General features: G+C 46.6%; 1 protein-coding gene across 1 annotated transcript in view; it reads right to left on the reverse strand.

The window, feature by feature from the left end:
* Positions 1–26,600, reverse strand: part of LOC144785007 (deoxyribonuclease-1-like) — a 95,879-nt gene that overhangs the window by 5,549 nt on the left and 63,730 nt on the right. Inside the window, exons 7-8 of the mRNA XM_078664126.1 lie at positions 3,793–3,950; positions 2,182–2,278 (exon numbers count right to left, since the gene is read on the reverse strand). Coding sequence (XP_078520252.1) covers positions 2,182–2,278; positions 3,793–3,950 — 255 coding nt within the window. The remainder of the gene's footprint in view (positions 1–2,181; positions 2,279–3,792; positions 3,951–26,600) is intronic.

A 26,600-nucleotide genomic window follows, 5' to 3' on the forward strand; every position in this document is an offset into this window, starting at 1 on the left:
TGCCCCTCAGTTAGTACTATTGTGAGTTGGAGCATCTGTTAACAGGGGTCCACGTGTCCCCCAACTTGTAGGCCCCAGTCATTTTGCCTTCCTATCTCATGCTTCTGTAGACGCTGCTGCAAGGATTCTAAATTGTGGCAGAGATAGAAAATCTTCATGAAACTTTGAAAATGTCTCAGAATTTGTAGGAAAGTTCCACATTTAGTAAATTTGCAAGAATGTGTGTTGAAGCATTTAAATAAGTTAGATATATTTCTGTGGCTGCAAAGGATTTCCAAACTGGAATCAATGTCTAAAATGTATTTCAAGTGGAACACAGGGGCGGCTCCTCCATGTGGGCGGACGAGCGTCGCCCCACTGCTTTCTCGCAGTGCGAGAAGCAGAAACATAAAATGGTTTTATAAATACCATTTTATGTTTCTGCTTCTCGCACTGCAAGAAAGCAGAAGGATTTGGATGGGAGTCAGGCGGGTGGGCAGTCCTGCTCTAGGGCAGGGAGGAGTGCAGCCTACATGGAGAAAATGGCCTCCCCATTGCAGCATAGTGATTGGCTTAGGGGAGGGGAAGGTGGCTGACTGCGAGGACTCGGAGCAGCGAAGATGTGACGCGGGACCGAACATGGCTGGCGACGGTAAGTTTTTCTTTAAAATTATCCCCCCGTCCCCCATGAGCCCCAACCCCCACCCGCGAGTCATGCCGGCCGCGACTGGTGAAACAACAATAAGGGTAAGTTTACCTTGTAAGGGTTGCTTTTTTCAACTGTATGTTTGCTGCTTGTAAGTTATTTACGTATTCTCTTAGTTTAGTCGCAGATGCAGAAATTGTTCTCCTAATGGACGTTAGTGTTTTCATGTTAGTGTTGGTGCTATTTATTTTCGGTACTGAAATTTCCAAATAAAGAAGTTTGTGAAAATATATAAAAAAGGTAGAGTTCTGTAAGATGTTAAACGAGGCAGGTGGTACAATAGAGAACTTTGGGCTCAACAAATATGTTAGAGAACGGGGTGAACTAGGAATGGTAAGGAGCCCACGCTTACAGCAGTGCATTGATTTCACTATGTCTGCAGAAGTACATCATTTGTTGCATCACAAATAGGGGAGTGTGAAAATATAGTTATGCTGGCATAGTTGTGTGAGAGTGACTAAATTGTGCAACTTGAAGAATTTGCAAAGTTTGTGACCTTTAAAAACTTTCCCTGTAAGCGAAATATCCTCAATTTTTTTTGCCTGAGATTTTAGTCACAAAATGTTTTGCAAGATAATTCTTAGAAAAAGCAGGTTTTGAAGGTATTTTGTTATCAAAATCTTACTGTATTTCTCAACAACTTAGAAGAAACTTTGAAGTTGACATAGTTCTAAAATATTTATGAAATGGTTGAAGTCCAACCCTCCAACCTTCACACACCCTTCTTGCTACCCGTATCATTCGGACCTCAGGTGTAGAGAGGTGCTGTATTAGGTGAGTTTACGCTATAAACATACAGAAGCAATGCTGTTGGCAATCATATGTGCTGTACAGTGGTTCTTAACCTTTGGTCTGGAGATCCCTGGGGGTCCGCCAGCGACTGCTTAGAATATTGAGTAATATTAATAGATTAATAAAGTATATATGAATAAAAAAGCAAAATATGAAATGGAAATTTTTAAATCATTCAGTAAATGTGAAGGAATTTAAAATGAGAGGCTAAAGATTAAATGAGTATCCTCAGATTTATTCGTGGGAGTAGTGCAAGTGCTTCAAACAGAATGTAACACGGACAATGAGAGGCCCCTATTGAATTTAGAAAAGCTACAACCATCCCATTAAAATTAAAATTGCGATTCTTTTTATATTCATTTGTGAATTTAATAAAATATTTAATCATTTGTGTATTTGTTTAATGAATGCTTATTTCCTTATTTATTTGTGTATTGTTTTGCAGTTCAATCATTGAAAATGCTTAGGCCGGTGTCCCCGGTTTCCAGTATTGACTCAGTAGGGTCCATGAATTCCAAACATGATTGTGTGATGGTCCCCTACTTACACTATTGACTAAGTGGGGGGTCCCAGGTTTCCAGTAATGATTAAGTGGGGGGTCCACAGATATCAAAAGGTTAAGAACCCCTAGACTAGAAGCATGAAGTCTGTACTCCCCTCTCCACTCCCTTTAAGCAGACATTGGCCTCGGTCTGGGCTCTTACCTCTTCCTCGGACAGCCCAAGTTTCTTGGCGAAGTTGAACGGCTTGGCGGAGCCGGGAACCACGCCGCGGAGGAACTCGTCTCCGTGGACCACGATCCTGAGGGCAGAAGCAGAGCAGAGTGTATGGCAAGAGTCTGAAACTAGAGTCTGTGTTTTTGTTTACATTTTGTAAGGTCAACTGAACGTAATTCTGTACGAGTACCACGCAATGCTCAAGAGAGGGTTAGCAAGCCACATATCTGAGGCGGTGGAGCATCAGGAACCTGCGTTCTGTCTCCCACACTGTACCATTAAGATACCTCAAGCCTTTGTAGATGGTTCCTAGGCCTTTGAATGCAGACCCAGGAATGGCCCCTAACAATGGTCCCAGTCTTACAACTGGACAGCCCAGTTTTCTAGCTACAACACAAAAGTTTGATTGAGTATTATTGTGGTGGGAATTACAATTTCATGGAAAGGCTTTTACCATGGCATGACAGGATCATGACATCACTGCGGCTTGTCGCCAGGTGAAGAAAGAAGTTACCCATTGGTGGGTGCAACCACGTCTAGGAAGAAATACCTTTCAGGCAGAACTGGACCTTTGAAGGCCTTTGCAGTCTGTTTTGGGATGGACGTGACAAGATGACGTCAACACTGAGTTTGATGGAATCTCGTGGGTGGGAGGGGCCTTGAACTCAGCAGTGTATTAGGTGGAGGCAAGCAGGTATCAATCACCCCTGGGTTTGGTGGAAGCTGGGGTTACCAAAGTCTGCAGTATATTACATGGAGGCTAGCTGGGGCCACCTCGGTCCCGTAAGTTTGGCAGAGGCTAAAAGGAAGGTCTTAGGGACTAGGAGTGGGGGCTTGAAGTCTGCACGTGCTGGGGGAGGCTGGGCGGCCTTGAATTCAGTAGTGTATTTATTGCATGGACAGGATTTGGAGTCAGCCCTGTCCCCCTGCGTTTACCAATGGTTGGCCATGTCTTCCACAAGACTTGTTCATTTACTGCTCTCGCCTGAAGCTTGACACTGATTTCCCTATTGACCATAGATTCTCTAAATGTTGGTATGGTTGGCATAGTGCCAACTGCATATAAGGATGTCTGACATCTGACTGATGGTTATCAAGTACAACAGACTTTTAAAGTTACTGCACAAATTAAAATCCTCTGTTTTCACTACATGACAATCTGTTGCTGGGCCAAGCCGTTTAGGCATAGATGATCTTCAAGTCAAGAACATACTTACGTAAAGCTTAAAAAACATACCAGAGTAAAGCAAACCATAAATACACTTCTCTACGAAACAAACAAACCACCACTTTCTATATGTCATCGTTTTCTGCATCGCTTTCTAAGGGCCTGATTTAGATATTGGCAGACAGGTTACTCCAACACAAACGTGGCGGATATCCCATCTGCCAAAATCTAAATCCCGTTGGAAATAATAGGATTTATATTTCGGTGGATGGGATATCCGTCACCAATGTAACAGAGTAACCTGTCCGCCAAGTTCTATATCAAGCTCTTAGTCACCAAACCGAGAGTCCAGCAGTGGCACCTCCAGGCCATCTGGACAGCAGGCGGTGCCCAACCCTACCACCAGACCCTGAACCCTGAGGTCTCCCTACCTGTCGTAGGCGCAGTGGGTCTTCTGGCTGACGGTGGTGTCAGCCTTGTCGTCGATCAGCCAGTGGAAGCGGTCGCCGCTGCTCCGCCGGATGCTCTTCCGGTCTTCCATGGTCAGGTAGGCGCATGCGGCGTTCAGGTCGCCCAGTAGCATAATGTTCTAGGGAGACAGAGAGGGCAGGGTGAGTGGTGTGTACCCCTCAGGGCATTTTGTGGATCTGTTGTGATCTGCACAGCTCCTCAGAGCAGGGCTCTAAAAATTGCTCTTTTTTTGAGCGGAGCATTAGCAATGTGTGTGCTAGACCTTAATAAGCAGGCTTTTGCACTCAGAAGCAAATAAACATCCACTCTTACCAACAGTCACTTCAGAAAAATACCAGCAGCCCCAAGGAGTCTGCTCACTCTCTTTCCGACTACAGCATCTACATACTGCGGTGGTCCCTCCATTAGGGTGGAAGAGCGTCGCCCCTCAGCTGCCAGCATTGCAAAGTTGGAAAAAATGTAAATAAAATGAATTTATCACCATTTTCTTTGTCCCTTTCCCCAGCCAGTCGTATTTGGCGGCGGGGTCACTGCTGCTAGGGGAGTGTTTCTCACTCCACCAGTTTAGAGTGCGCATGTCATTTTGGCCGGCTGTCTTGCGATGGCCAGCCTGACATGCGCACTTTAAACTTCTCCTCCCAGCTGTCTTAGACAACTGGGTGGAGAGCAGGCACACGCCACCGGTGCCTGCAGGAGAGTCGAGGCAGCCTGCTAGAGCCAATCCTAGTGCTTCTCTCAAGCTGCTTGAAATTATCAGCAGCATAAGAGCAGCGTCTGGATTGGTGTGGAGACTTCAATTGCTGCAGTGACTGAGGGATGGAAGATTGAGGACGGGAGAAGGAGGCGAGTCTGCGGAGCAGTTAAGTAAATTTTTATTTTTATTTTTTATTTTTTTCCAACTGACAAGCACTGCCTTCAGCCTCGCCCTCAAAGCCAGAGCTCTCAGTCGTGGTTCGTTATAAATAGGACTCCCGGTTTTATGGTATTTATTTTTTTAACATTTCCGTCAGTATTTATCCATATTTATTTTTGGGCGATTTTATCTGTATTTATCCATATTTATTTTGTGTTTTGCGTATAAATGTAGTTGTAAAACTGTAAATTTTCATGCTTATTTAAATGATAGACGTGCCCTCATACTTTGATGTCTCTCGTGTTTTAGCTATTTAAGTTGACAAATATTATATAACAGTTCATCTACTGGCAAATATTAGCATTATACCACAAATGTATGTTGACATATGCACTTATTTAACCCGTTGGGTGCTGGTGACGGAACCACTCCGTCACCAGCCTCGGACGGGCTGTGCTAATGACGGAGTGGTTCCGTCACGGCCCGGCCGCCACGCCTGCGCGGCAGCGATTTCACGCCTGCGCTAAGCGTTCCATTGAGCGGGCGGGGCCGTGACGGAACCACTCCGTCACAAGCACAACACGCCCAAGGCTCGTGACGGAGTGGTTCCGTCACGAGCATGGCGGCGCCGCGAAGCGCCACGCGGCCACCCCTCCCCCTAGCGCTGAGGCGGAATTACCGCCACAGCCAAGGGGATAAAGAAATGTCATCCTGTTTAGGGTTCGGCCTACGTCCCACGAAGTGGGCGTGGCCTAAGAGTCCTTTTCTGAGGGCTTCGAAAATCGTACCTACCGAATTCCAGAAAGCTCGTGATTTTTGCTGTTTTTTTTTTGCCAGCTGCATGGCAATTGGCCCTTGCATGCGTGTGTTTTTACAAGAGAGCACGCAATAGGCCATAGGCTTTAGAGTTGCTCCGCCTAGTGCATATTCCGTGCGGACACGCGCAGCAGAAGGGCATATTTCTTCAATTACCAGCTGTCAGGGCCCGCGGTAATTGAAGACAGATGCTGGGCGCACGTGCACCACTCTCCAGTTTGTTATATTTCAGCTGTGTGTGTGCGCATGCTGGCTCCTGGCCAAATCTTGTTTGTGTAGTGGAAAGCTGAGCACGATGACTGCGCGGCCACCCCCGTTGCACTCGCCCCAGGCCCCCCTTGTTTCTCAGCTGTGTGTGTGCGCATGCCGCCTCCCGGAAACCTTGTTGTGAGTTGGCCGCTGCATCTAAACTCGACTCAGGGCGCACTGCTCCTGGCGGCGCAATGCAGCGCTTAGAAAGCCTATAACACGGAGTTAGGCGCATAACTCCCAGGACGGGTTTCCTCGCACTTCGTTTCCGTGGAGCCGTTGCTGACTGACTTAAAAGCTGACTCCAAGGCCTTTCGCGCTCTAGTGTACTTTCCTACACCGGCAGTTCCACAAAGTGCACATGCGTGCACACACACCTGTGTGGGGGAAGTCCTTGTGAGCCCTGGTGTCACGCTCTTCCCCGCACTGCTTCTGTTGAGATGTATAGCGTATAATCTCCGGAGTATTGTCAGCTAAGAGCGATGCCGGAGAACTAGTGAACATGGGCCGCCCATGCACACACGCACCTTCCTTTCACGCTTTCACACGCAGGAGGTGATATCTCATCACGCGCACAGGTTCAACGTGACCCCTTCATCAGGGGCTCTCATTTTCGTATCATAGGTGCCTGTTTTGGGGACATGGGGGAGAGGGCAAGGGGCAAAAACTGTTTGCTGGGACGACAGGGACAGCAGAACTAGGCCAGGTAACCACAGCACCGGCTCTCTCATCCTCCAGGCTTTTTAGTTTATACATATATATCTCCTTCTCCAGTGAACAGAACAAAAAGTAATAACTTTCTCTGCCGTGCCACTGTCACGGTGTTTCTCTTGCCATTGTCAGCCCTATCCAGCTGGATTGCGAGTTTCTCCTCCGTTCCCCGTGCACTAACACTCAGCATCCAGCGTGTTCCCCTCCCCAAGCCGCCTCTCTGCAGAAAGGTACAACACATTTTCCTTCGCAGAAACTCTTTCCAGACACAGATGCAGACACGTCGGGATTGGCCGAGGCTGACGCTCTCCCATTGCCCGAGGGACACTCTACTCTGGCAGGATCATATATTTCACGAAATGGGGAGCTTAACTTTCCAGGCGGTGTTTCCGTGTTTTAATGCCCACGTTTTGAATGCATTTTCAACACACAGCCTTGTGTTCATTTCAAAACATCGCAGTCAAACAAAAAACCCGAGATGTAGGTGCACGTAAATGAGATCACATTCGATCACTTCAGAATCAAATTAATGGGTTTTTAGTTGTTTCACATGTTGTACCTAGTTTGTTGGGGTTATATACAACAAGGAGTTCGTAGTCGATATTGAATCCTTCCTTGGTCTCATAAAACATAGCATAAAATATACCATAACGTAAAGTAACGTGAGGGAACTTGATATGAGATTAAATAGCAATGGAACAGTTTAAGTATAACCATGGCCACTGGCGCAAATCTGCGGCTGCCGTGTTTTTCTCATAATTATTGATGTTATCACCATCCATCCGTCATCTGCTGCATTATCAGTAGCTTCTAGATAAAATTAAAACTGTTTCTACCGGTTCAAAAGTTACCAAAGCGCAGTGACTAGTTGCAGCCCTTTGCAGAGGTTGAGAGGCCAGCAGGGTGAGAGTGAGTGCAGAGTGAGAGTGAGTGCAGGGTGTGAGTGCAGAGTGACTGTAGAGTGAGTGCAGAATAAGTGCAGAGTGAGAGTGAGTGAGAGTGAGTGCAGAGTGAAAGTGAGTGCAGAGTGTGAGTGAGTGCAGAGTGAGTGGAGAGTGAGTGCAGAGTGTGAGTGAGTGCCGAGTGAGTCCAGAATGAGTGCAGAGTGAGTGCAGAGTGAGAGTGAGTGCAGAGTGAGTGAGTGCAGAGTGAGTGAGTGCAGAATGAGTGCAGAGTGAGACTGAGGGCAGAATGAGAGAGAGTGCAGAGTGCAGAGTGAGTGCAGAATGAGTGCAGAGTGAGAGTGAGTGAGTGCAGAGTGTGAGTGAGTGCAGAGTGCGTGCAGAATGAGTGCATATTGAGAGTGAGTGCAGAGAGAGTGCTGAGTGCAGAGTGAGTGCAGGTGCAGAGTGTGAGTGCAGAGTGTGAGTGTGAGTGCAGAGTGAGTGTGAGTGCAGAGTGAGTGCAGAGTGCAGAGTGAGTGCAGAGTGAGTGTGACTGCAGAGTGCGTGCAGAATGAGTGCAGAGTGAGAGTGCGTGCAGAGTGAGTGCAGGGGCAGAGTGAGTGCAGGGGCAAAGTGAGTGCAGTTGCAGAGTGAGTGCAGAGTGCAGAGAGAGTGAGTGCAGAGTGCAGAGTGAGTGCAGGTGCAGAGTGAGTGCAGGTGCCGAGTGAGTGCAGAGTGAGTGTGAGTGCAGAGTGTGTGTGAGTGCACAGTGAGTGCAGGTGCAGAGTGAGTGCAGAATGAGTGTAGGTGCAGAGTGAGTGTAGAGTGAGTGCGAGTGCAGAGTGACTGCAGAGTGAGTGTGACTGCAGAGGGAGTGTGACTGCAGACTGACTGCAGAGTGAATGTGACTGGAGAACACATAAGACCACACACACACCACAAACACACCACACACACACACACCACACACACATACCACACACACCACACACACACACCACTCTCTCACCACTACACACTCACCACCACACACTCACCACCACACACTCAACACCACACACTCACCACCACACACACCACCACACACTCACCACCACACACACAACCACACACCACCAGCCATCAGTACACGCTTTCACCAGGAACAAACACCACCAGCCATCAATGCACGCTTTCAGCGGGCACAAATACCACCAGGCGTCAGTGCAGGCTTCCACCAGGCACACAACACCAAACGTCACTGCATGCTTTCACCAAACACACACACACCACCAGCCATCAGTGCACACTTTCACCAGGCACACACAACACCAGCCGTCAGTGCACGCTTTTACCAGGCGCACTCACCACCAGCCGTCAGTGCAAGCTTTCAGCAGGCACACACACCACCAACCATCTGTCCACGCTTTTACCATGCACACACACCACCAGCCGTCAGTGCACGCTTCCACCAGGCACACACACCTCCAGCCGGCAGTGCACGCTTCCACCAGGCACACACACCTCCAGCCGGCAGTGCACGCTTCCACCAAGCACACACACCACCAGCCATCAGTGCACGCTTCCACCAAGCACACACACCACCAGCCATCAGTGCACGCTTCCACCAAGCACACACACCACCAGCCGTCAGTGCACGCTTCCACCAGGCACACACACCTCCAGCCGGCAGTGCACGCTTCCACCAGGCACACACACCTCCAGCCGGCAGTGCACGCTTCCACCAAGCACACACACCACCAGCCATCAGTGAACCATTTCCAAGGGCACACACACCAACAGCCATCAGTGCACACATCAATTGTTAACGCATCCACAGTTAACTATTGTAGCAATCGCAGTATGGCGCACTTTACTTTTAAACATATTCATCTAAAGCGCAGCATGCCACCATTGCTACAATTCCAATCCAACCCACATAATTCCACTCCACTCCACATGCATACACTCCATAACACATGGCGAAAAGACATTGCCATTTACAATGCCATTAGCTCTAACTCAAAAAAATCCGAGACCTATTGCATTTCCAATGCTTGTTTTATTTCCCATGCTGTCCATCTGCTCAGCTGTTGGGCTACAATTCATGAAAGACAGCACGGAGAGTCACTTTAAAGCAGCACAATTTCTGTATTTACCCATTAACCCCTTCCATGCTCATGACGGAACGGTTCCGTCATGAGCTACGGTTGAGCTGTGCTCATGACGGAACCGTTCCGTCACGACCACACCCGTTTTTATTACGGCCCAGCACCGGAGGGGGAATCGCGGTCGCGCTGAAAAGGTTAAAAAAAATAAATGCAGACAGAAAACACATTGTTTTCTGTCTGCATTTATCTGTAAAAATCCGTAAAAACGGAAAACAGGGAGCCTTAGTTATTATAAACACTGTTTATGACGAGCCACAACTCACAGCTTTGGAGCTTTGGGGTTGACCTCATGTTGGTCAGTGGTTGGTTGGTTGTCTCACCAAATTTTTAGGTTACCAGCTGCCACTCTCTGCATAGCCGACTTATTGCCGAGCCCAGAGGCGAGTGCCTAGATACCCTAACGGGTGACCAGAAGCGCTCTACAGATCTACTGATTGATTTCGAAGCAAACACCATTTATATAAGAATTGTCAGTGACAATACGAATTTGGACATGAGACAAAACCTTTGTCTATCCCTTTATTGAGTGACTATTGCTGTCTGTGAAACAAGCACTGGCAAAGCCTATGGGTCTGGCTAATGTATGCAAATAGCGGCATTAACAGATGCTGTTTACATGTCCTGCATGTAGGAAGGCTGTTTATCACATTAAAGACAGGCCTAATGGCTTTGCCAGCACTGGGGAAAAAGGAACAAAACATGATTGATTTCTGTAGAGAATGCATATCAGACATAAAGAAATGAATGTGACAAACAGCGTGATGACCGACAGAGGCGAAGCTAAGGACAGCGCAACCCCCACAACTTGAGTGCCAAGCCATAGCAAGAAACCCCCTTCCCAAAGGGAACTACAGAGGGGAAAGGTCTGAGATGAGCCAACATCACCCCAGGAAACCCAGGAAGCAGAAACTAAACCTGCACTGGGGGCATTGGCAAAGCCAAGACCAGATAGAAGCCGGGAAAGATAAAGTCAAACAGCGGTGACTGAAGATCAGAGTCGAGTCCGGGAACCTTCAGGGCAAATGCAAGGAAGAAAGCGGGAGACTAAGAAGAGGCGGAACAGGTCTGGGAGGAAGATGGAAGCCGCCCTGGAAGTTAACGCACCCTCAACGAAAGCAAGCCCAGACTTGACGCAGACCGACAAGGTGGAGCAGCCAGACCTGAGGGCAAGCAGGAAAGGGTAAGGCAAAGGAAGGCACACCTCAACACAAGGAAGAAGCTCTTTGGATCCCTCAAGGATGACGAGTATATCACTACAGACTCAGACAAAGACATTGCAGATGGGGGGGAGGGCACCCAAACAGAAGCACCAGAGAACTCCAAGAAAAACAACAAAGGCTACACGTAGAGAACAATGGACTGCGGGAAAGCAAACCAGCGGAAGGACAAGACATCATGTTGTGGGTTGAAGCAGAAGTCCTCACTGAGGACACACAGGGGCTGATTCACAGAACTAACTTAAGACAAAATCCTAAACTTACTACTTTTGGTATTCACAGAAGTTAGGATTTTGTCTTAAGTGTGTCTTAAGACAAACTTAAGACAGACTTAAGACAAACTTAAGACAAAATCCTAACTTAAGTCTGTCTTAAGACAAACTTAAGACAAAATCCTAACTTCTGTGATTACCAAAAGTAGTAAGTTTAGGATTTTGTCTTAAGTTAGTTCTGTGAATCGGGCCCAGTATGAGGAGAATAAAACTGAACATGGACCTATAGGTGGCCCAAACCAACCAGTGAAGTCTCACCCTCGCCCGCGTGTTCTCTCTGCTTATTTGAAGCCACTATTCACAAGAAGAGGGAACACTGAGGAATAAAAAGCTAGGGAGTATGCTCTCCAATTACTGACTTCATCATTAAAGTACTCCTTTCTGAATGCAAAGACAAGCCAGAATGGGGACACCGCACTGGAAGAGTTGAAAAGCTGTGGTCATCCTTTTTCAGCTCCATAACTCTGATCCTACCCATAAGGCCGGCAACCTTTTAGATCCTATCATTTCCAACCTTTCGACCATTTCGTATCTATCCTCATTACAGGTCCCCTGGTCGGATCATTTTATTGTAAATTTTTCTATCGAAATGGCCTCTTCTAACCCCTTCATGCCCACTCATCCCCTTAAAGACAGTAGGAATTGGAAACGTCTAGATGCAGACAAACTCAATCTGTGTCTTTCTAATTCCAAGCCTCCCCTGTCTATGAACCTGTCTACAGAGGAATTTCCTTCTATCAAACGCTGGTTGACTAATGCCTTGGACTCTTGTCTCCCTATGCAAAAGAACAAACGACATATTCTTCATCCACCGGCTCCCTGGTTTACTGACGCTCTCCGCCTGGAAAAATCTAAATGCAAAAAACTGGAGCGCATATGGCGCTCCAATTATGATGCAGGTCAGAAAGCAGAGTATAAGGCCGCTCTTAAAATCTACCATACGTTATGTGATAGTGCGAGAGCTTCCTTTGCGAACACCACGCTTCTTACAGCACAGAATAGACCCCAGGCTCTGTTCAAAATCGTGAAGGAGCTGTCAGGGGCTTCTGCTACACCCAAGGCCCCCATTCTTGACAACCTCCAGTGTGAAGCTTTGGCCAACTTTTTCGTCGAAAAGATCGAGAAGATCTATGACACTTTCGATTCCTCTCCCGTTGTGTCCACCCATGTCGTCTTATCTGTTGATACCCCCCCAGTTGTCACGTCCTCCTGTAGTACCCCCATGCCTCCCAAACTTCTCGCCTGGGATCCCATTTCCCTTCCGCTCTTAAAAAAGTATTTACAGGATATAAAATCTGGGTCTCCGCTCGACCCTATGCCCCCTCAAATCCTGAGTTCTTTGGATCCCTCTCTACTCCTTGTTATTTTGAAAGTCTTGAACGCCTCCCTTTCTGAAGCGATCGTGCCCGACAAATGGAAGCACGCTATGGTGGTCCCATTATTAAAAAAGACCAACTTAGACCCCAACAACCCCTCTAACTTTCGCCCCATTTCGTTGCTTTCATGTTTCTCTAAAATTTTGGAGAAACATGTCAACTCTTTGCTTAATCTTCACGTGGAGTCCTCTAACTTTCTTCATGGCTCACAATCCGGGTTCAGGGCTGGCTTCTCGACTGAAACCACTCTCCTTGGTGTGTCGGAATCCATCAGGCAGAAAGTGGACAACGGGGAGACGGTGGCACTCATTTTGCTTGACTTGAGTGCCGCATTCGACACCGTCTCCCATTCCATCCTGTTGTCCACCCTGAGAGAGGTGGGTGTCGATGGTGCTGCCCTGGCCTGGATCTCTAACTTTTTATCTAATCGCACGTTTCAAGTCTTTTCCTCTACTTCCATCTCTTCTATCTTTCCCTCTAAGCACGGTGTCACTCAGGGATCTATTCTTAGTCCTCTCTTTTTCAATTTATATGTGAGACCCCTTGCTTTTTTGGCGGAACAGGCAGGTCTCTCTATTTACTCCTACGCTGATGACACTCAAGTCATCTACTCTCTCTCCACCAACAAACATCTCCCTTTCTCCTCTCTCCAAACTGGACTAAAGCAGATTGCGGCATGGATGTTGGAGCATAAATTGAAACTAAACGGGGAGAAAACAGAACTGCTCCTGTTTGGCTCCGACACCTCGCTCTGGGGCCCACATCATTGGCCACCGGAGATGGGCCCTCCTCCCATTCCAACCTCGTCTGCCCGTAACCTCGGGGTCCTCCTGGACAATCAATTGTCTTTCAGGCAGCATGTCGTGAAAGTCTCTGCCACCTGTACTACCATCATCAGGTGGCTTAGGAAAATTTCATGGATGCTGCCGGCTGACACCTTGAAAACTGTAGTCCAGGCTCTTGTCATCTCACGCCTGGACTACGGCAACATCTTACTTCTAGGTGCCTGTAAGGAGGTCACTAAGAAGTACCAGGTAGTACAAAATATGGCGGTTCGCCTGATTTGCAATCTACCCGCCAGAGCCTCAACCTCTTCCCACCTGCGTAATCTACATTGGCTACGGATTGAGAGCAGGATTAAATTCAAGGCTTTATGTTTTATGCATAAAATTCTGACAGGAAAAGCCCCTCCCTATCTATCTGTTTTGGTGCAGCAATATCTTCCACCTCGTACACTTAGGTCCTCCACCCAGAATAAGCTCAGGATCCCACGCATCAAGAGAGCAAAAATGGGTGGTCGCTCTTTTGCTCTACTGGCGCCCTCTCTTTGGAACTCTCTACCCCCCCCTCTGCGTTCCGAAATGTGCCTTCTTACCTTCCGTAAGGGAATCAAAACCTGGCTTTTTAATATGTAAGTTTGCTGATTTCCTTCCCTTCTCATTTTTAATATTGTTTCACACCCATAGCGCCGGGAAACCTACGGGTAGCTGAGCGCTCAAGAAATGCAATAATAATAATAATAACCCCTTCCATGCTCATGACGAGCTCAGCTTGTCATGAGGCACAGTGTTCATGTGCTGATGACGAGCTGAGCTCGTCATGGCCGCACCCGTTTCTATTGACCTTCAGCACAGCAGAAGATCAACTCAAGCAGCCAAGGAGGAAAAGCCCTCACCCAACTTAGGTGGCATGATTTTAACCTGAGACTCCTATTTATCTCGAGTTCTATACAGCCCGAACTTGAACCGAGGGGATCAGAGCGCTTTACAGAGTATGCAGAGTGGATTCCAGGCTGGTGGCAGCTGCTTGGCGCCACTGGGAAAGGCAGCACGTCTAAGGGCAATTACTACGGCACAATCTAATTATTTTAAACTTGTGCACTATAACTTTTAGGCTGCTTATCTTATTTTGTTATTATTTCCTGTTTGCTTTTAAAGTTCTGCTTCATCAATACTGCGGCGCTCTGCAGATCTAAAGGCAGGCGCCTCGCTGTTAAGATTTGTACCGTACTGTATTAACTTGCTGAACATTCTTGTGATCCTACCTGCTGCTTAGGGCCCCCTCTGCCCCGGTCCATCGCGGCTCCCCTGCCGTTAGTGTGGAGGGCGGCTCCCCTACCGCGGCTCCCTGTGCCGGTCTGGTGGAGAGAGCGGGCGCCATATTGGGAGGAGCCTGAAGAGCACTGGAACCAGAGTCAGCGGTCCAGTTGCCCGAGGCTCACTCCCATAAAACGCCATGTGTCAACGGGAGCGCAGCGGGCGTGACGAAGGCGCGCCAGAGTTGCGCCTGAGTTAAGCCCGTTGTGGAAAAGTTAATTTTGCCATGTTCTGTGTCCCTACGCCTCATCCATCATATGTTATGTGTGCATGACCAATATGCATATGTTATTCCCCATGTCCGATTAATGACGCAATTCCAGTTGTGTCCACCTTTAGTATGCTAGTTTCCAGTCCTCGTGAATACTACGAATATCAGGCCTATGTAAAGCTACGTTGCCACGTTTCCCAGTGTGCACGTTATTCCATAATAAAGTCCCCGTTTCCAGGCCTCAAAAGGGCCCGGACATCAGATTCAGCTCCTGTCTCCTGAAAGCCTCGCTGAGGAGCGATACAGCCCCCACCTGTATCCTCGACCTTTCACTTACTTCCTGCCTCGCAGTGCCCGGTGCAGCTTGGCTCTGCCTCTGAGTCTGCCAAAAGTATGTTATGATTCCAGCTATCAGTTCAGTCCTCCTTCTCTGCATTCCTAAGCTACTGAACTGCATCAATAGTTTCCGTCATTGTCTAGCCTAGTCGGCTCCACGTTAGAGAAATACTGTATTAACGGTCATTTAATATTCTTCATCACGCACTACATGTAGAATAATGCATGGTCCAGTCTTAGAGTCAAGTTAGCTTTTCCCCTCATGACTTCTAGTTTATATCAACATGTTCCCTAAACATCAGATACCAGATAGGGTTTAGGTACATGTCGCTCCGACCCTCCAGACTCTAGTCTCTGCTCCTAGCACAGAGTTCATAGCCCCCAGCTTCTCCTAGTAATACGTCATTGCCAGTTTTCGCGCACCATTAGGTTAGAGGTCCCGGCTCCTTAGGTAGCCCCCTCCAATGTTTCCGCCCCATTCATGACATATTCTGTTACGTTTGCATCACATGTCTATGTATACTCCCAGTTACACCTACTTTTACTGTTATCTCTCGCGACTGCTACGCGTCACGCCTTCTGCTCCACCCACTGTTACGCCTACTGCAATGTAATGCTATGTGTTTGCGCTATGTATATAAGTCCATGTATTGTTATTAAAAGTTAGCGCGCTCATCCCAGATCAAGCCCCGGCAGCTGCTGGGCCCCAGTTGTCCTGCTGGGCCCTGTCACCTCTGTTCTATGCAGGTTGTCCTGATCCTGTCCTTATGCTGTAATAAACCTGCAGAAACTCCTACTACCTCGAATCTTGACTCTTATTTTATTGAGCTATCTGTTATTTCATTCATTCATTCAAAAATAGATCCGGTATTATTTATTTATATACCACATAATGGCGCCCGAATAGGGACTTGCCCTTTCCCCACGCGTCGGTGAAGCTACGCCGACCCCCTGACCCTCTGCAGCCGTGACGGAACCATACCGGCCACGTGCAGATATTTCTGCTTCAAGTATCCCTCAGGCCCACGGAGGAGACGGAGGAGGCGGTCCAGCATCCAAACGAGACGGTGGAGGAACGCGGCGAGTCCCGACCAGAGCCCAAGCCAAGAGTCCAAGGTCCGAGGTATCCGGAGGCCCACCCGTAACTGAAGTCCGAAGTCCGTCGTCGTAGCAGTCCAGTCCCGTCCGAGGCCTTCCGTTCCGTGCTGCCCGGTGAGTACCATTGCTGGGGTAGTATCTAGACAGGACCAATCTAAATTGACTCCTGGTCCGTGGGTTGGTGGTGCCCAGACTCACAAACGAAGTGTTCACCTAGGTGGATACGGGTCTTGATGCGTCCCTTTATGGGACCGGTATGTTCCGTACTGTTACAGCAGTGCATCCAGTAACTCTAGTCTGTTCCGTTCTCGAGAAAATTCTTGTATTTCTGTTCTCAGTATTTCAGGTAATATTCTGTTCGAACTGTTATTTATAATGTTCTTTATGTATTTTACTGTTGTGGTATGAGTGCGACGTGATTTTGTGTTTTCATTGTGTATTGTATTGTGTCCAGATTACAGTTCAGTCATGCCGCTCTTTTCCAAGTTACGACAGTTAAAAACGAGAAAGGGTTTATTAGAAGAAGCAGTTCCTGTTCCGCCGAGGGACAGTCCAGGTCATTTTATGTATCAGAAACATGGCATAAGCGCCATATTGTATCTAGATTTATGGGTAGAGTATACCAAACAGTTAGAAGAAAAGTATAGATGGCCCGTATCGGGTACATGGGATGCCGAATGTATCATGCGAGTAGAAGAAGCATTATGGAAAAAGAAAGCCAGACAGTCACAGAAAGATGCCATCGAGTTATGGCGCAAGGAAGCTCATAGAAGAACGGAAAAGGAAGTCAGAAAGTCAGAGTTAAGTAGAGAATCCCAAGAACGAGCCCAAGAAAGAGAATTAATCGAGATAGGTGAACGAGTCAAAGCCGAACAGTCAGACAGACAGAGGCATGCCCTTATTAAGGGTATGTATCCTCTTCTCGCCGAGGGCTTGCCAAAAGCGACCCCAGAGGCATCTAGTAATTTCCCGCCACCATTAGTTCCGACCAAGCTACGTCACAAACCGACCGCAGCTGATATTTTTATTTCGTCCTATCTGGACGACACAGTCCCAGAATATGCAAATCCTGTTCGCGCTCCGCCAGTCCCTGTAAATCAGGCACTTCCTGCTCTTCCAGACACCGGAGTACCTGTTACGGTACCCCCGGTCCAGCCCGCCATACAAGTCCAGCCCACGTTACAATTACCGACCCTGCCAGGACGAAGAATGTCAGTCGACGATTCTAGTTTAGGGGCCGCAGGAGGAGGTCCTCCTCAAACCCCGCCGCCACACAAGCGTTTAACATTACTCGAATTACATGCTCAAGCGTTACAGCGCACGCCCAAACATCAGTCTGTTACAGAAATCAGGCAAACCCTTAACGAATGTGTCTATGATCCAGTTCCAGGCGAATATAATATGGTTTTATATTCCTTACGTGTAAGGAGAGTGACCGAGTATCTAGTCACCTTACCGAATATGAAAGAAGATCTAGACAGAATATATCGTTTCATCCGTACAGGGGATGATCCAGAAAGTATTGGCGAGATTATGTCTCAAAGGAAAGCCGAGATCCAGCTCATGATATTAAAGTTCCTGATCAATTGTCTAATAAGAGAACAAGATTACCCGTCTAAAGATTCCGCCGAAATGAGAATCCTGACAAGGTGGAGTGATAATATAGCCGAGGGTAAGCACAAGACCGTCGGTGCCATGGAGAGTATGTACAAGAAAATTCGTAAAGAAATAATAAGGTTACACGAACAGCGTAAAGCAGCACAAGTAAGCGAGAAAGAAAGTATCTCTGATCCTGAAGAGGTAGACGAGAATTCCGCCAGAATAGCGTATGTAGGAAAATCTAGATTTCCAGATCGCCATTTACGTCTAGAACACAAGTCTATTTTTCATCATCCAGCACCAGAACAAGGTTCTCTAGAACAAGTATTTCAAGCTACCGATCACATTCTGAAATCACGAATCGGTTATAGTGAGTTAAGTACCATGCATGAACAAGAACTAGCCCGATCAGCAGTCCGATGGATTACTGATTCTACCACTTTTCCAGACGAAATAGTGGCACAAATGTTTCTGAAACTGCCCCCAGCCGAGCAACGACTGGTGGGTATGTATATGATCCAGCACCTCATTACTCTGTATGAGGGTCAACATTCTGATCCAGGTCCGTTGCATGATATCCTGAACAAGTTACTCCAGTATAGATGGAGAGGTCTAGGTACCGATTTAATTAGTGTCATTCTAGAACAGCGCCACAAATATAGAACGTTTTTGAACCCGCATTTTGTTCATGTCTCACCCCCAGAAAGTAAATCATTTTACATAGACAGACAGAATCCGTTACGAGAAGTCCACCCAGTCCAAGGGGCGGGTGGCGAAATGCAACGAGTGTTTGTATACACTCCGATTTCAAAGATGGAACTTCTTGAAATGAAGAAATTAATTCCCTGTCATGACAAAGATCCAGCGGGGTTCCATAGAGAATTAAAAGACATGCTCCGTATGGGAGAATATACTTACCCAGATATCATTAAAATGTTAAAGGTCCTGTTGCCCGCAGGGGTGTATGAAAAGTTAAAGGAAAAAGAATGGGAGGTGGGAGAGAAAAAGATCGATTGGACAGCTCTAGAAGCTGAAGACAAGGCTCGAGTACCAGGTACCGGTCTTGGAGATAAATGTAAAGAATTACCAGAATTATTGATTCAAGTTTTACCCAGATTATTGACAACGAGAAAAGAAGACTGGGATGCAATCTCAGCCTGTAAACAGAAACAAGATGAAGATATTAGTGATTTTTATTCTAGATTTGAAAAATGTTTTAGTATTAACAGTGGCCTCAAGACAAGTAGTGAGTCATACCCTCACCTTTTCGTTACTAAATTAGTCGAGAATTCAAGTCCACAAATTAAAAATCGAGTTTTGAAAGTCGAAAGCACCTGGCAAGCAAATACTCCGTCCCAGATGCTCCAGATGCTCCAGTACCACCAGAATAGAATCAGGGAAGAGCAAGAACACGAGAGAAAACGTATGAAAGACACGAAAATGAAAGTGCTAGTTGCACAATCTGTTCCTCAAGACAGTCAGAAGAGGGGTCCGAATCAAGCCAGTCATCCTGCAGCACCCGCTAAAGGGAACTGCAATTATTGTAAACAACCAGGTCATTTTATAAACGAGTGTGCAGTTCTGAAACATAACATAGCTACTGGTAAGACTAAAGAAAGACCACGTCCGCCTAGACAAGAACAAGTTTCACAGATTCCTCAGTCACAGAATGCACAACAGACAGTTCCCGCACCGCAGCCTATTGCTGCAACACAGCACGTTACATCGCAGATGTACCAGTATGCACAGTCTGAGTATCCAGAGTACCAGCCATATTCATGAAACAGCCTAGAGAGGGAGGTAGGCTTGCCTCTCATCGAGATACCTGTAGATCAAGAAGGTCCCTATGTTCACAGTCAAGTATTAGGGAAAGACAGAAAGTTTTTGATCGATACAGGGGCAAGTAGGACCACAATTAGTCATGCCGAAGTTCCAGGGGCTCCGCTCTCAGGCTCTAGAAATGTTTCCCTTGGATTTTCAGGAAAGCCAATAGTTAATGAGATATCTAAGCCAGTTACTCTAGAAGTAGGTCCATTGTCCCGTACTACTGATCTGTTACTTACTAAGTCATGTCCAGAAAACCTATTAGGTATTAAGACACTGAAAGAATTAGGTGCAGTTATTTGCTGTTCCCCAGAGGGAATACGTCTGTTCCTACGTGACTTTAAGGGTCACTATGTATTACGAGATTTTGATTCAAGATTGTCTAATGTTCCACAGCACTTATGGGCGCAAGGTCCAACTGATGTAGGTTACATGCAAATCACACCCCATCGTGTGACTCTCAAACCAGGTGTAGTGTTACCCCGAATCAGACAGTACAGATTGCCACCCGAGGCTGTAGCAGCCTTATCCAAAATTATTGACGAGCTCATGGCTCAAGGAGTAGTTGTAGAAACTGACTCCAATGTATGCAATTCTCCGATCATTCCAGTCATGAAACGTACTGATCCGAATGCACCCCCAGTATATCGATTAGTGATTGATTTACGAGAGCTTAATAAATGTATTATTCCTCAGTACCCAGTTGTTCCAGACATTTCTTCCCTGTTAACAGCCATTGATTCCGAAGCCATGTTCTTCACTGTCATAGACCTCAAGAATGCATTTTTTAGTGTTCCAATTCATCCAGACAGCCAGTTTCTTTTCGGATTTTGTTTAAATGGAAGGAGCTATATGTTTACACGCGCTCCTCAAGGTTTCACAGAAAGTCCTAGTATTTACAGTCAAGCACTCAAGAGACAACTAGACAACATTCATATGCCAACTGACACTGCCCTGCTCCAGTACGTCGATGATTTACTGATCACAGCCCGTTCTGAACGTGCTTGCGAGCGAGCATCACTTACAGTCCTGTATTTTCTAGCCGAGATGGGGCACAAGGTGTCACCTTCGAAGCTTCAATTCTGTGTCCAGCAAGTGGTATACTTAGGACACTTGCTGTCCAAGAGGGGTAGGCAGTTGACACCAGACCGTATCCAGTTAATAGCGAGTCTTCCCCAGCCCAGAACCCAGAAGGAGGTACGTGCCTTTATCGGCCTTACTTCTTATTGTAGACAATGGATTCCCCAGTATGCATTTCTAGCTAAGCCACTGATACAGTTAACGACACAGGAGGCAGCCGTATCGACTGTCCTCCCTTGGACATCTGACCATACACTTAGTTTCAACGAGTTAAAGAAAGCCCTATGTCAAGCTCCAGTTCTAGCTACACCGAACTATAGTAAGCCTTTTACACTTTTCGTTACTGAACGTGAAGGTACAGCATTATCTGTTCTCACACAAGATCAAGCAGGACAATACAAGCCCTGTGCTTATTTTTCGAGCACATTAGATCCAGTCGCCCAGGCGTTGCCTGCGTGCCTCAAGTCAGTTGCAGCCACAGCACTAGCTATCAGACAAAGTGATTCCATAGTTTTAGGACATTCCCTGACAGTACAAGTTCCACATTCCGTGGAAGTTCTCTTAAACCGAACACAAACTCAGCACTTGACCATTGCACGTTTAACAGGTTATGAATTGACACTGTTCCAGCCACACATAGAAATTAGACGCTGCAACGTTCTGAATCCTGCTACACTGTTACCATCAGTTAGTTCAAATCCTGACCCACATGACTGTGTGGAAGTAGTTAACATTACGACAAAGCCAAGACAAGACCTGACAGACATTCCGTTACCAGATCCTGACCTGACACTTTATGTGGATGGTTCATGTATGAGAACTAGTACAGGAGAACTAGTCACCGCGTATGCAGTGACTACTGACACCGAAGTTATTGAAACACACCGTATTGATACCCTGTCCGCTCAAGCAGCAGAGCTAGTCGCTCTGACACAAGCCTGTATACACGCCAAGAACCTGAAAGTTAATGTTTATACAGATTCACGTTACGCATTCGGAGTTGTACACGACTTCGGAGTGCTCTGGCAGGAGAGAGGTTTCATGACTTCTCATGGAACCAAGATTCAGCATGGTCTCCTTATTCAAGCTCTGTTAGATGCCATACATTTACCGACATCCATTGCTATCATGAAATGTAAAGCACATACGAAAGTTACTGACATTATTTCCCAAGGCAACGATCTAGCAGACCGCACAGCCAAGCTTACAGCACAGACTCCAGACATTCCAGTTAATCAGACACATACTCCAGATCCGACTACATGCATGACAGTTAAGGACCCTACTCAAGATGTCATAGATATCCAGTTACATGCTACTCCTGAAGAAATCAAGAAATGGTCTGAACAAGGAGGGGTCCAGACAGATCAAGGATGGTTAACGAAGGGTAGAGCCACATGGTTTCTCCCCGATTCTATGGTTCAAGTCATTATCAGTACCGCACATAGTCCAGCACATTTAGGAGAAAAAGCTATGTTAGACAGTATCCAGAACATTTGGTTCAACAAGCATTTACGAGCTGCAGCCAAGCAGAAAGTCCGTACCTGTATGATATGTTGTCAGTTTAATCCAGGTAAAAGTGTCCCGGTGGAACAAGGTGGTTTCCAGCCCCCTGACCACCCTTTTGAGGTCCTCCAGATGGATTATATTCAGATGGAGCGATGTCGAGGTTTCAAGTATGTCCTTGTAGTTGTATGCGCTTTGTCCAGGTGGACAGAAGCATATCCAGTCCCAGATTACACAGCCGCGACCACTGCCAAGCAGTTGGTTCGTGAATTTTTCCCTAGATATGGACTCCCTAGAGTCGTATATTCTGATAACGGCCAGCCATTCTCATCTGAACTGATGAAGCACGTTTCCCTGTTGTTAGGGTACCAGTGGAAGTTCCATTGTGTACGCCATCCTGAAGCAGCCGGTCTAGTCGAGAGACATAATCAGACCCTGAAAATCCGCATTGCCAAGGTTTGTAAGGAAAAAGGTGTGGACTGGCTAGTAGCTCTGCCAGTCGCTTTGTTTTATATGCGCATGGTCGCACATTCCAGATCAGGTCTGTCCCCGTATGAGGTCGTATTCGGCCGCCCCCCTAACATGTGGGGTACTCCTAGACCCCGAAGTATTACCGATGTTTCATGTAATATGCTGACAGATTACCTAGCTTCCTTGATGTCTGCCCTCAACTCATGTCGTTCACAGGTTGCTGCCGCCTTTCCAGACAATACCGAGGTGGCACCGCATGAAATCGTTCCAGGTTCCCTAGTGATGGTCCGAAATTTTGACAGATCAAGTCCGTTGGAGCCTCGTTGGAAGGAGCCACGTCAGGTCCTCTTGACCACCCGTACCGCCGTCAAGTTGGAAGGCAGAAAAGGATGGATCCACCTTTCTCATGTTAAACTTTTTAAAGGATTAAAATCCGTTTCTAAAAACATTTCCCAGGATTTGAAAGACTGCCAGAATATTGCTCTTAAGGACTGTCCCGCACAAGACATTATTACAACCCCTCCCTTGTTAGAGAAAACTCCGCAACAGGAGTATAAGTTAAAGCTCAGGTCTAGTAAAATAAGTCAGTCAGTTTGATTGTATAAGTCCTCCCCTAGGTGAAACGGTTAGACTGTTTCTGACATGTATAAAATAGACCCCCATAGTGAGAGAGTTAGTCGAAGTTCAATTCAATGTATCGTTTTTCTGAGTTTCGTATTATTCATCAGCATTTTGATTTCCTGCACCAGCTATGCGTTCTATCTGTATTTTCCAGTTCCTCATGCTAATATGTCTGCTAATGCTACAGTAGAGCACATGTTTAGTGATCTACCTCCTCACGAATATTCTTACCGCCTCGCTATGTGCAACAACACATTTATCCGTATGTTACATTATTCACACCAGACCAGCAATGCCACTAATTGTTGGGTGTGTGGTCGACTCCCCCCTTTCCAGACCTCGAAGGGAGTTCTGCCACTCTTTCCTTATCCATTCTCACACAATGGTTCGTGTGGAGCATGGTCCACGTTAACGTCATCCTCAACAGATATGTCTTTTCTTAACAGTACATGTTTCTCAGACAAGCAAGGTTTCCCCCACAGAACAGGTTTAGATCTAGAAAATGAAGTATATAATTTAGGTAACTATTCGTCGAATTTCATGGTCCTGAATGTTCAGTCTGATACTACTCCAGACTTACCTGCTATTTCAGTATTACCAGTTAAAGGTGAATTATGTGTCCGTAGTTATGGTTCTGTACACGTAGGACATAGTGAATGTACTACTGTTATCAAGTATAGTGACAGTGGGAAATCTATTTTTAAAGCCTCACGTCATTCTTATTTTGTTTGTGGTCAAACTGCATATGTCCGTCTGCCCCTCGATTGGGAGGGAACCTGTTACATTGCTTTCCTACTGCCACCTGTTTTCCTAGCCCCATCTGATTATCACAGAAACACACATCTAGTACACATTAGACATAGAAGGGAGTCCCCAATTGTCGATTATACTGAAACTACTCTAGAACAGTATACAGATTTCAATAAAGGTTTCTTCTTCTTTGTAGGACCTGTCCAGAATAGTAAACTGATCCGTAGGTTAACAAGAACCCTTGAAGCTGTAGTAAATGAGACTGCCTCTGCTCTAGGTAACCTAACCGAAGAACAATCTGCTATGAGATTTGTCGTTTTGCAAAATCGTCTCGTCCTTGACGTCATACTGGCCGATAGGGGCGGGGCCTGTAGAGTCATCGGATCTAGTTGCTGCATTTTCATTCCAAATAACGCGCCGTCTGTTTATTCAGCTATAACCAGACTCCATAAAATTGCCCATCTGTTACATCAAGATCCAGGCACTTGGACATGGTCAGGTTGGTTCTGGAATATAATTTCCGCATGGGGATGGAAAGTCCTGTCCTTTTTAGGTATTGCAGTAGCGATCATATTTAGCTGCTGCCTCTGTATACAATGTGGCCCTGCGATTTGCAGCATGTGTGCTACCTCTTGTATTCCTAGTCCCAAGCCCCGTTCTAAATCCCGTTCCAAGACAATTCGAGACGAGCAAATGGTACTGTATGAAATGATAGATGGTATCATGAAAATTGATGTTTCCTGATGGAAACGTAGTGACAAGGAGGGAATGTGGAAAAGTAAATTTTGCCATGTTCTGTGTCCCTACGCCTCATCCATCATATGTTATGTGTGCATGACCAATATGCATATGTTATTCCCCATGTCCGATTAATGACGCAATTCCAGTTGTGTCCACCTTTAGTATGCTAGTTTCCAGTCCTCGTGAATACTACGAATATCAGGCCTATGTAAAGCTACGTTGCCACGTTTCCCAGTGTGCACGTTATTCCATAATAAAGTCCCCGTTTCCAGGCCTCAAAAGGGCCCGGACATCAGATTCAGCTCCTGTCTCCTGAAAGCCTCGCTGAGGAGCGATACAGCCCCCACCTGTATCCTCGACCTTTCACTTACTTCCTGCCTCGCAGTGCCCGGTGCAGCTTGGCTCTGCCTCTGAGTCTGCCAAAAGTATGTTATGATTCCAGCTATCAGTTCAGTCCTCCTTCTCTGCATTCCTAAGCTACTGAACTGCATCAATAGTTTCCGTCATTGTCTAGCCTAGTCGGCTCCACGTTAGAGAAATACTGTATTAACGGTCATTTAATATTCTTCATCACGCACTACATGTAGAATAATGCATGGTCCAGTCTTAGAGTCAAGTTAGCTTTTCCCCTCATGACTTCTAGTTTATATCAACATGTTCCCTAAACATCAGATACCAGATAGGGTTTAGGTACATGTCGCTCCGACCCTCCAGACTCTAGTCTCTGCTCCTAGCACAGAGTTCATAGCCCCCAGCTTCTCCTAGTAATACGTCATTGCCAGTTTTCGCGCACCATTAGGTTAGAGGTCCCGGCTCCTTAGGTAGCCCCCTCCAATGTTTCCGCCCCATTCATGACATATTCTGTTACGTTTGCATCACATGTCTATGTATACTCCCAGTTACACCTACTTTTACTGTTATCTCTCGCGACTGCTACGCGTCACGCCTTCTGCTCCACCCACTGTTACGCCTACTGCAATGTAATGCTATGTGTTTGCGCTATGTATATAAGTCCATGTATTGTTATTAAAAGTTAGCGCGCTCATCCCAGATCAAGCCCCGGCAGCTGCTGGGCCCCAGTTGTCCTGCTGGGCCCTGTCACCTCTGTTCTATGCAGGTTGTCCTGATCCTGTCCTTATGCTGTAATAAACCTGCAGAAACTCCTACTACCTCGAATCTTGACTCTTATTTTATTGAGCTATCTGTTATTTCATTCATTCATTCAAAAATAGATCCGGTATTATTTATTTATATACCACACCGTCTGCGCCCGTCCGCGAGCGTCCGGAACCAGGGGCCACAGATTCTGGCCAAATACACATTTATTCCTCTTCTGAGTTAATCGCATTTAAACCTAATGCTAACTCGCGCCCCCCACTATCCCCACATACACTCAAGCGCATTTCTCAGCTGGAGATAGTGAACACCAATATCTCAGCTGATGATCTAATACCTATAAATATATTGAACCCAACTACCACCGGCCCTACACAAGAATTCAGATGTATTTACCTCAACACTCGGTCGATGGTTAAACACCAGATCGATATCTTTCTCCTATTAACGTCCGAGAAACCAGATATGCTCTTATTGACTGAGACATGGCTCACTCCAGACTCTTTACCAGACATACTCGTATCTTTACCATCTGATTACTACATTCTCTCAGCCAACCGCCTACCTGGGAAAACCGGGGGCGGAGTTGCAGCTATTATTCTCAAATCCCACCAATTTAGAGAACTACCGTCTCTACTCCTTCCAGATACGGAGAACATCGTCATTAAGCTGGATACTGACAGTGGAGCATTAGTACTGGTTCTGTTGTACCACCCACCCCAGTCGATGGCCACATTTCCTTTAAGTCTAACAGAACAACTTGCCTCTCATGTTACCAATTATTCTAAAAT

Source organism: Lissotriton helveticus, chromosome 10, assembly GCF_964261635.1.
Source record: "Lissotriton helveticus chromosome 10, aLisHel1.1, whole genome shotgun sequence".
Lineage (NCBI taxonomy): Eukaryota > Metazoa > Chordata > Amphibia > Caudata > Salamandridae > Lissotriton > Lissotriton helveticus.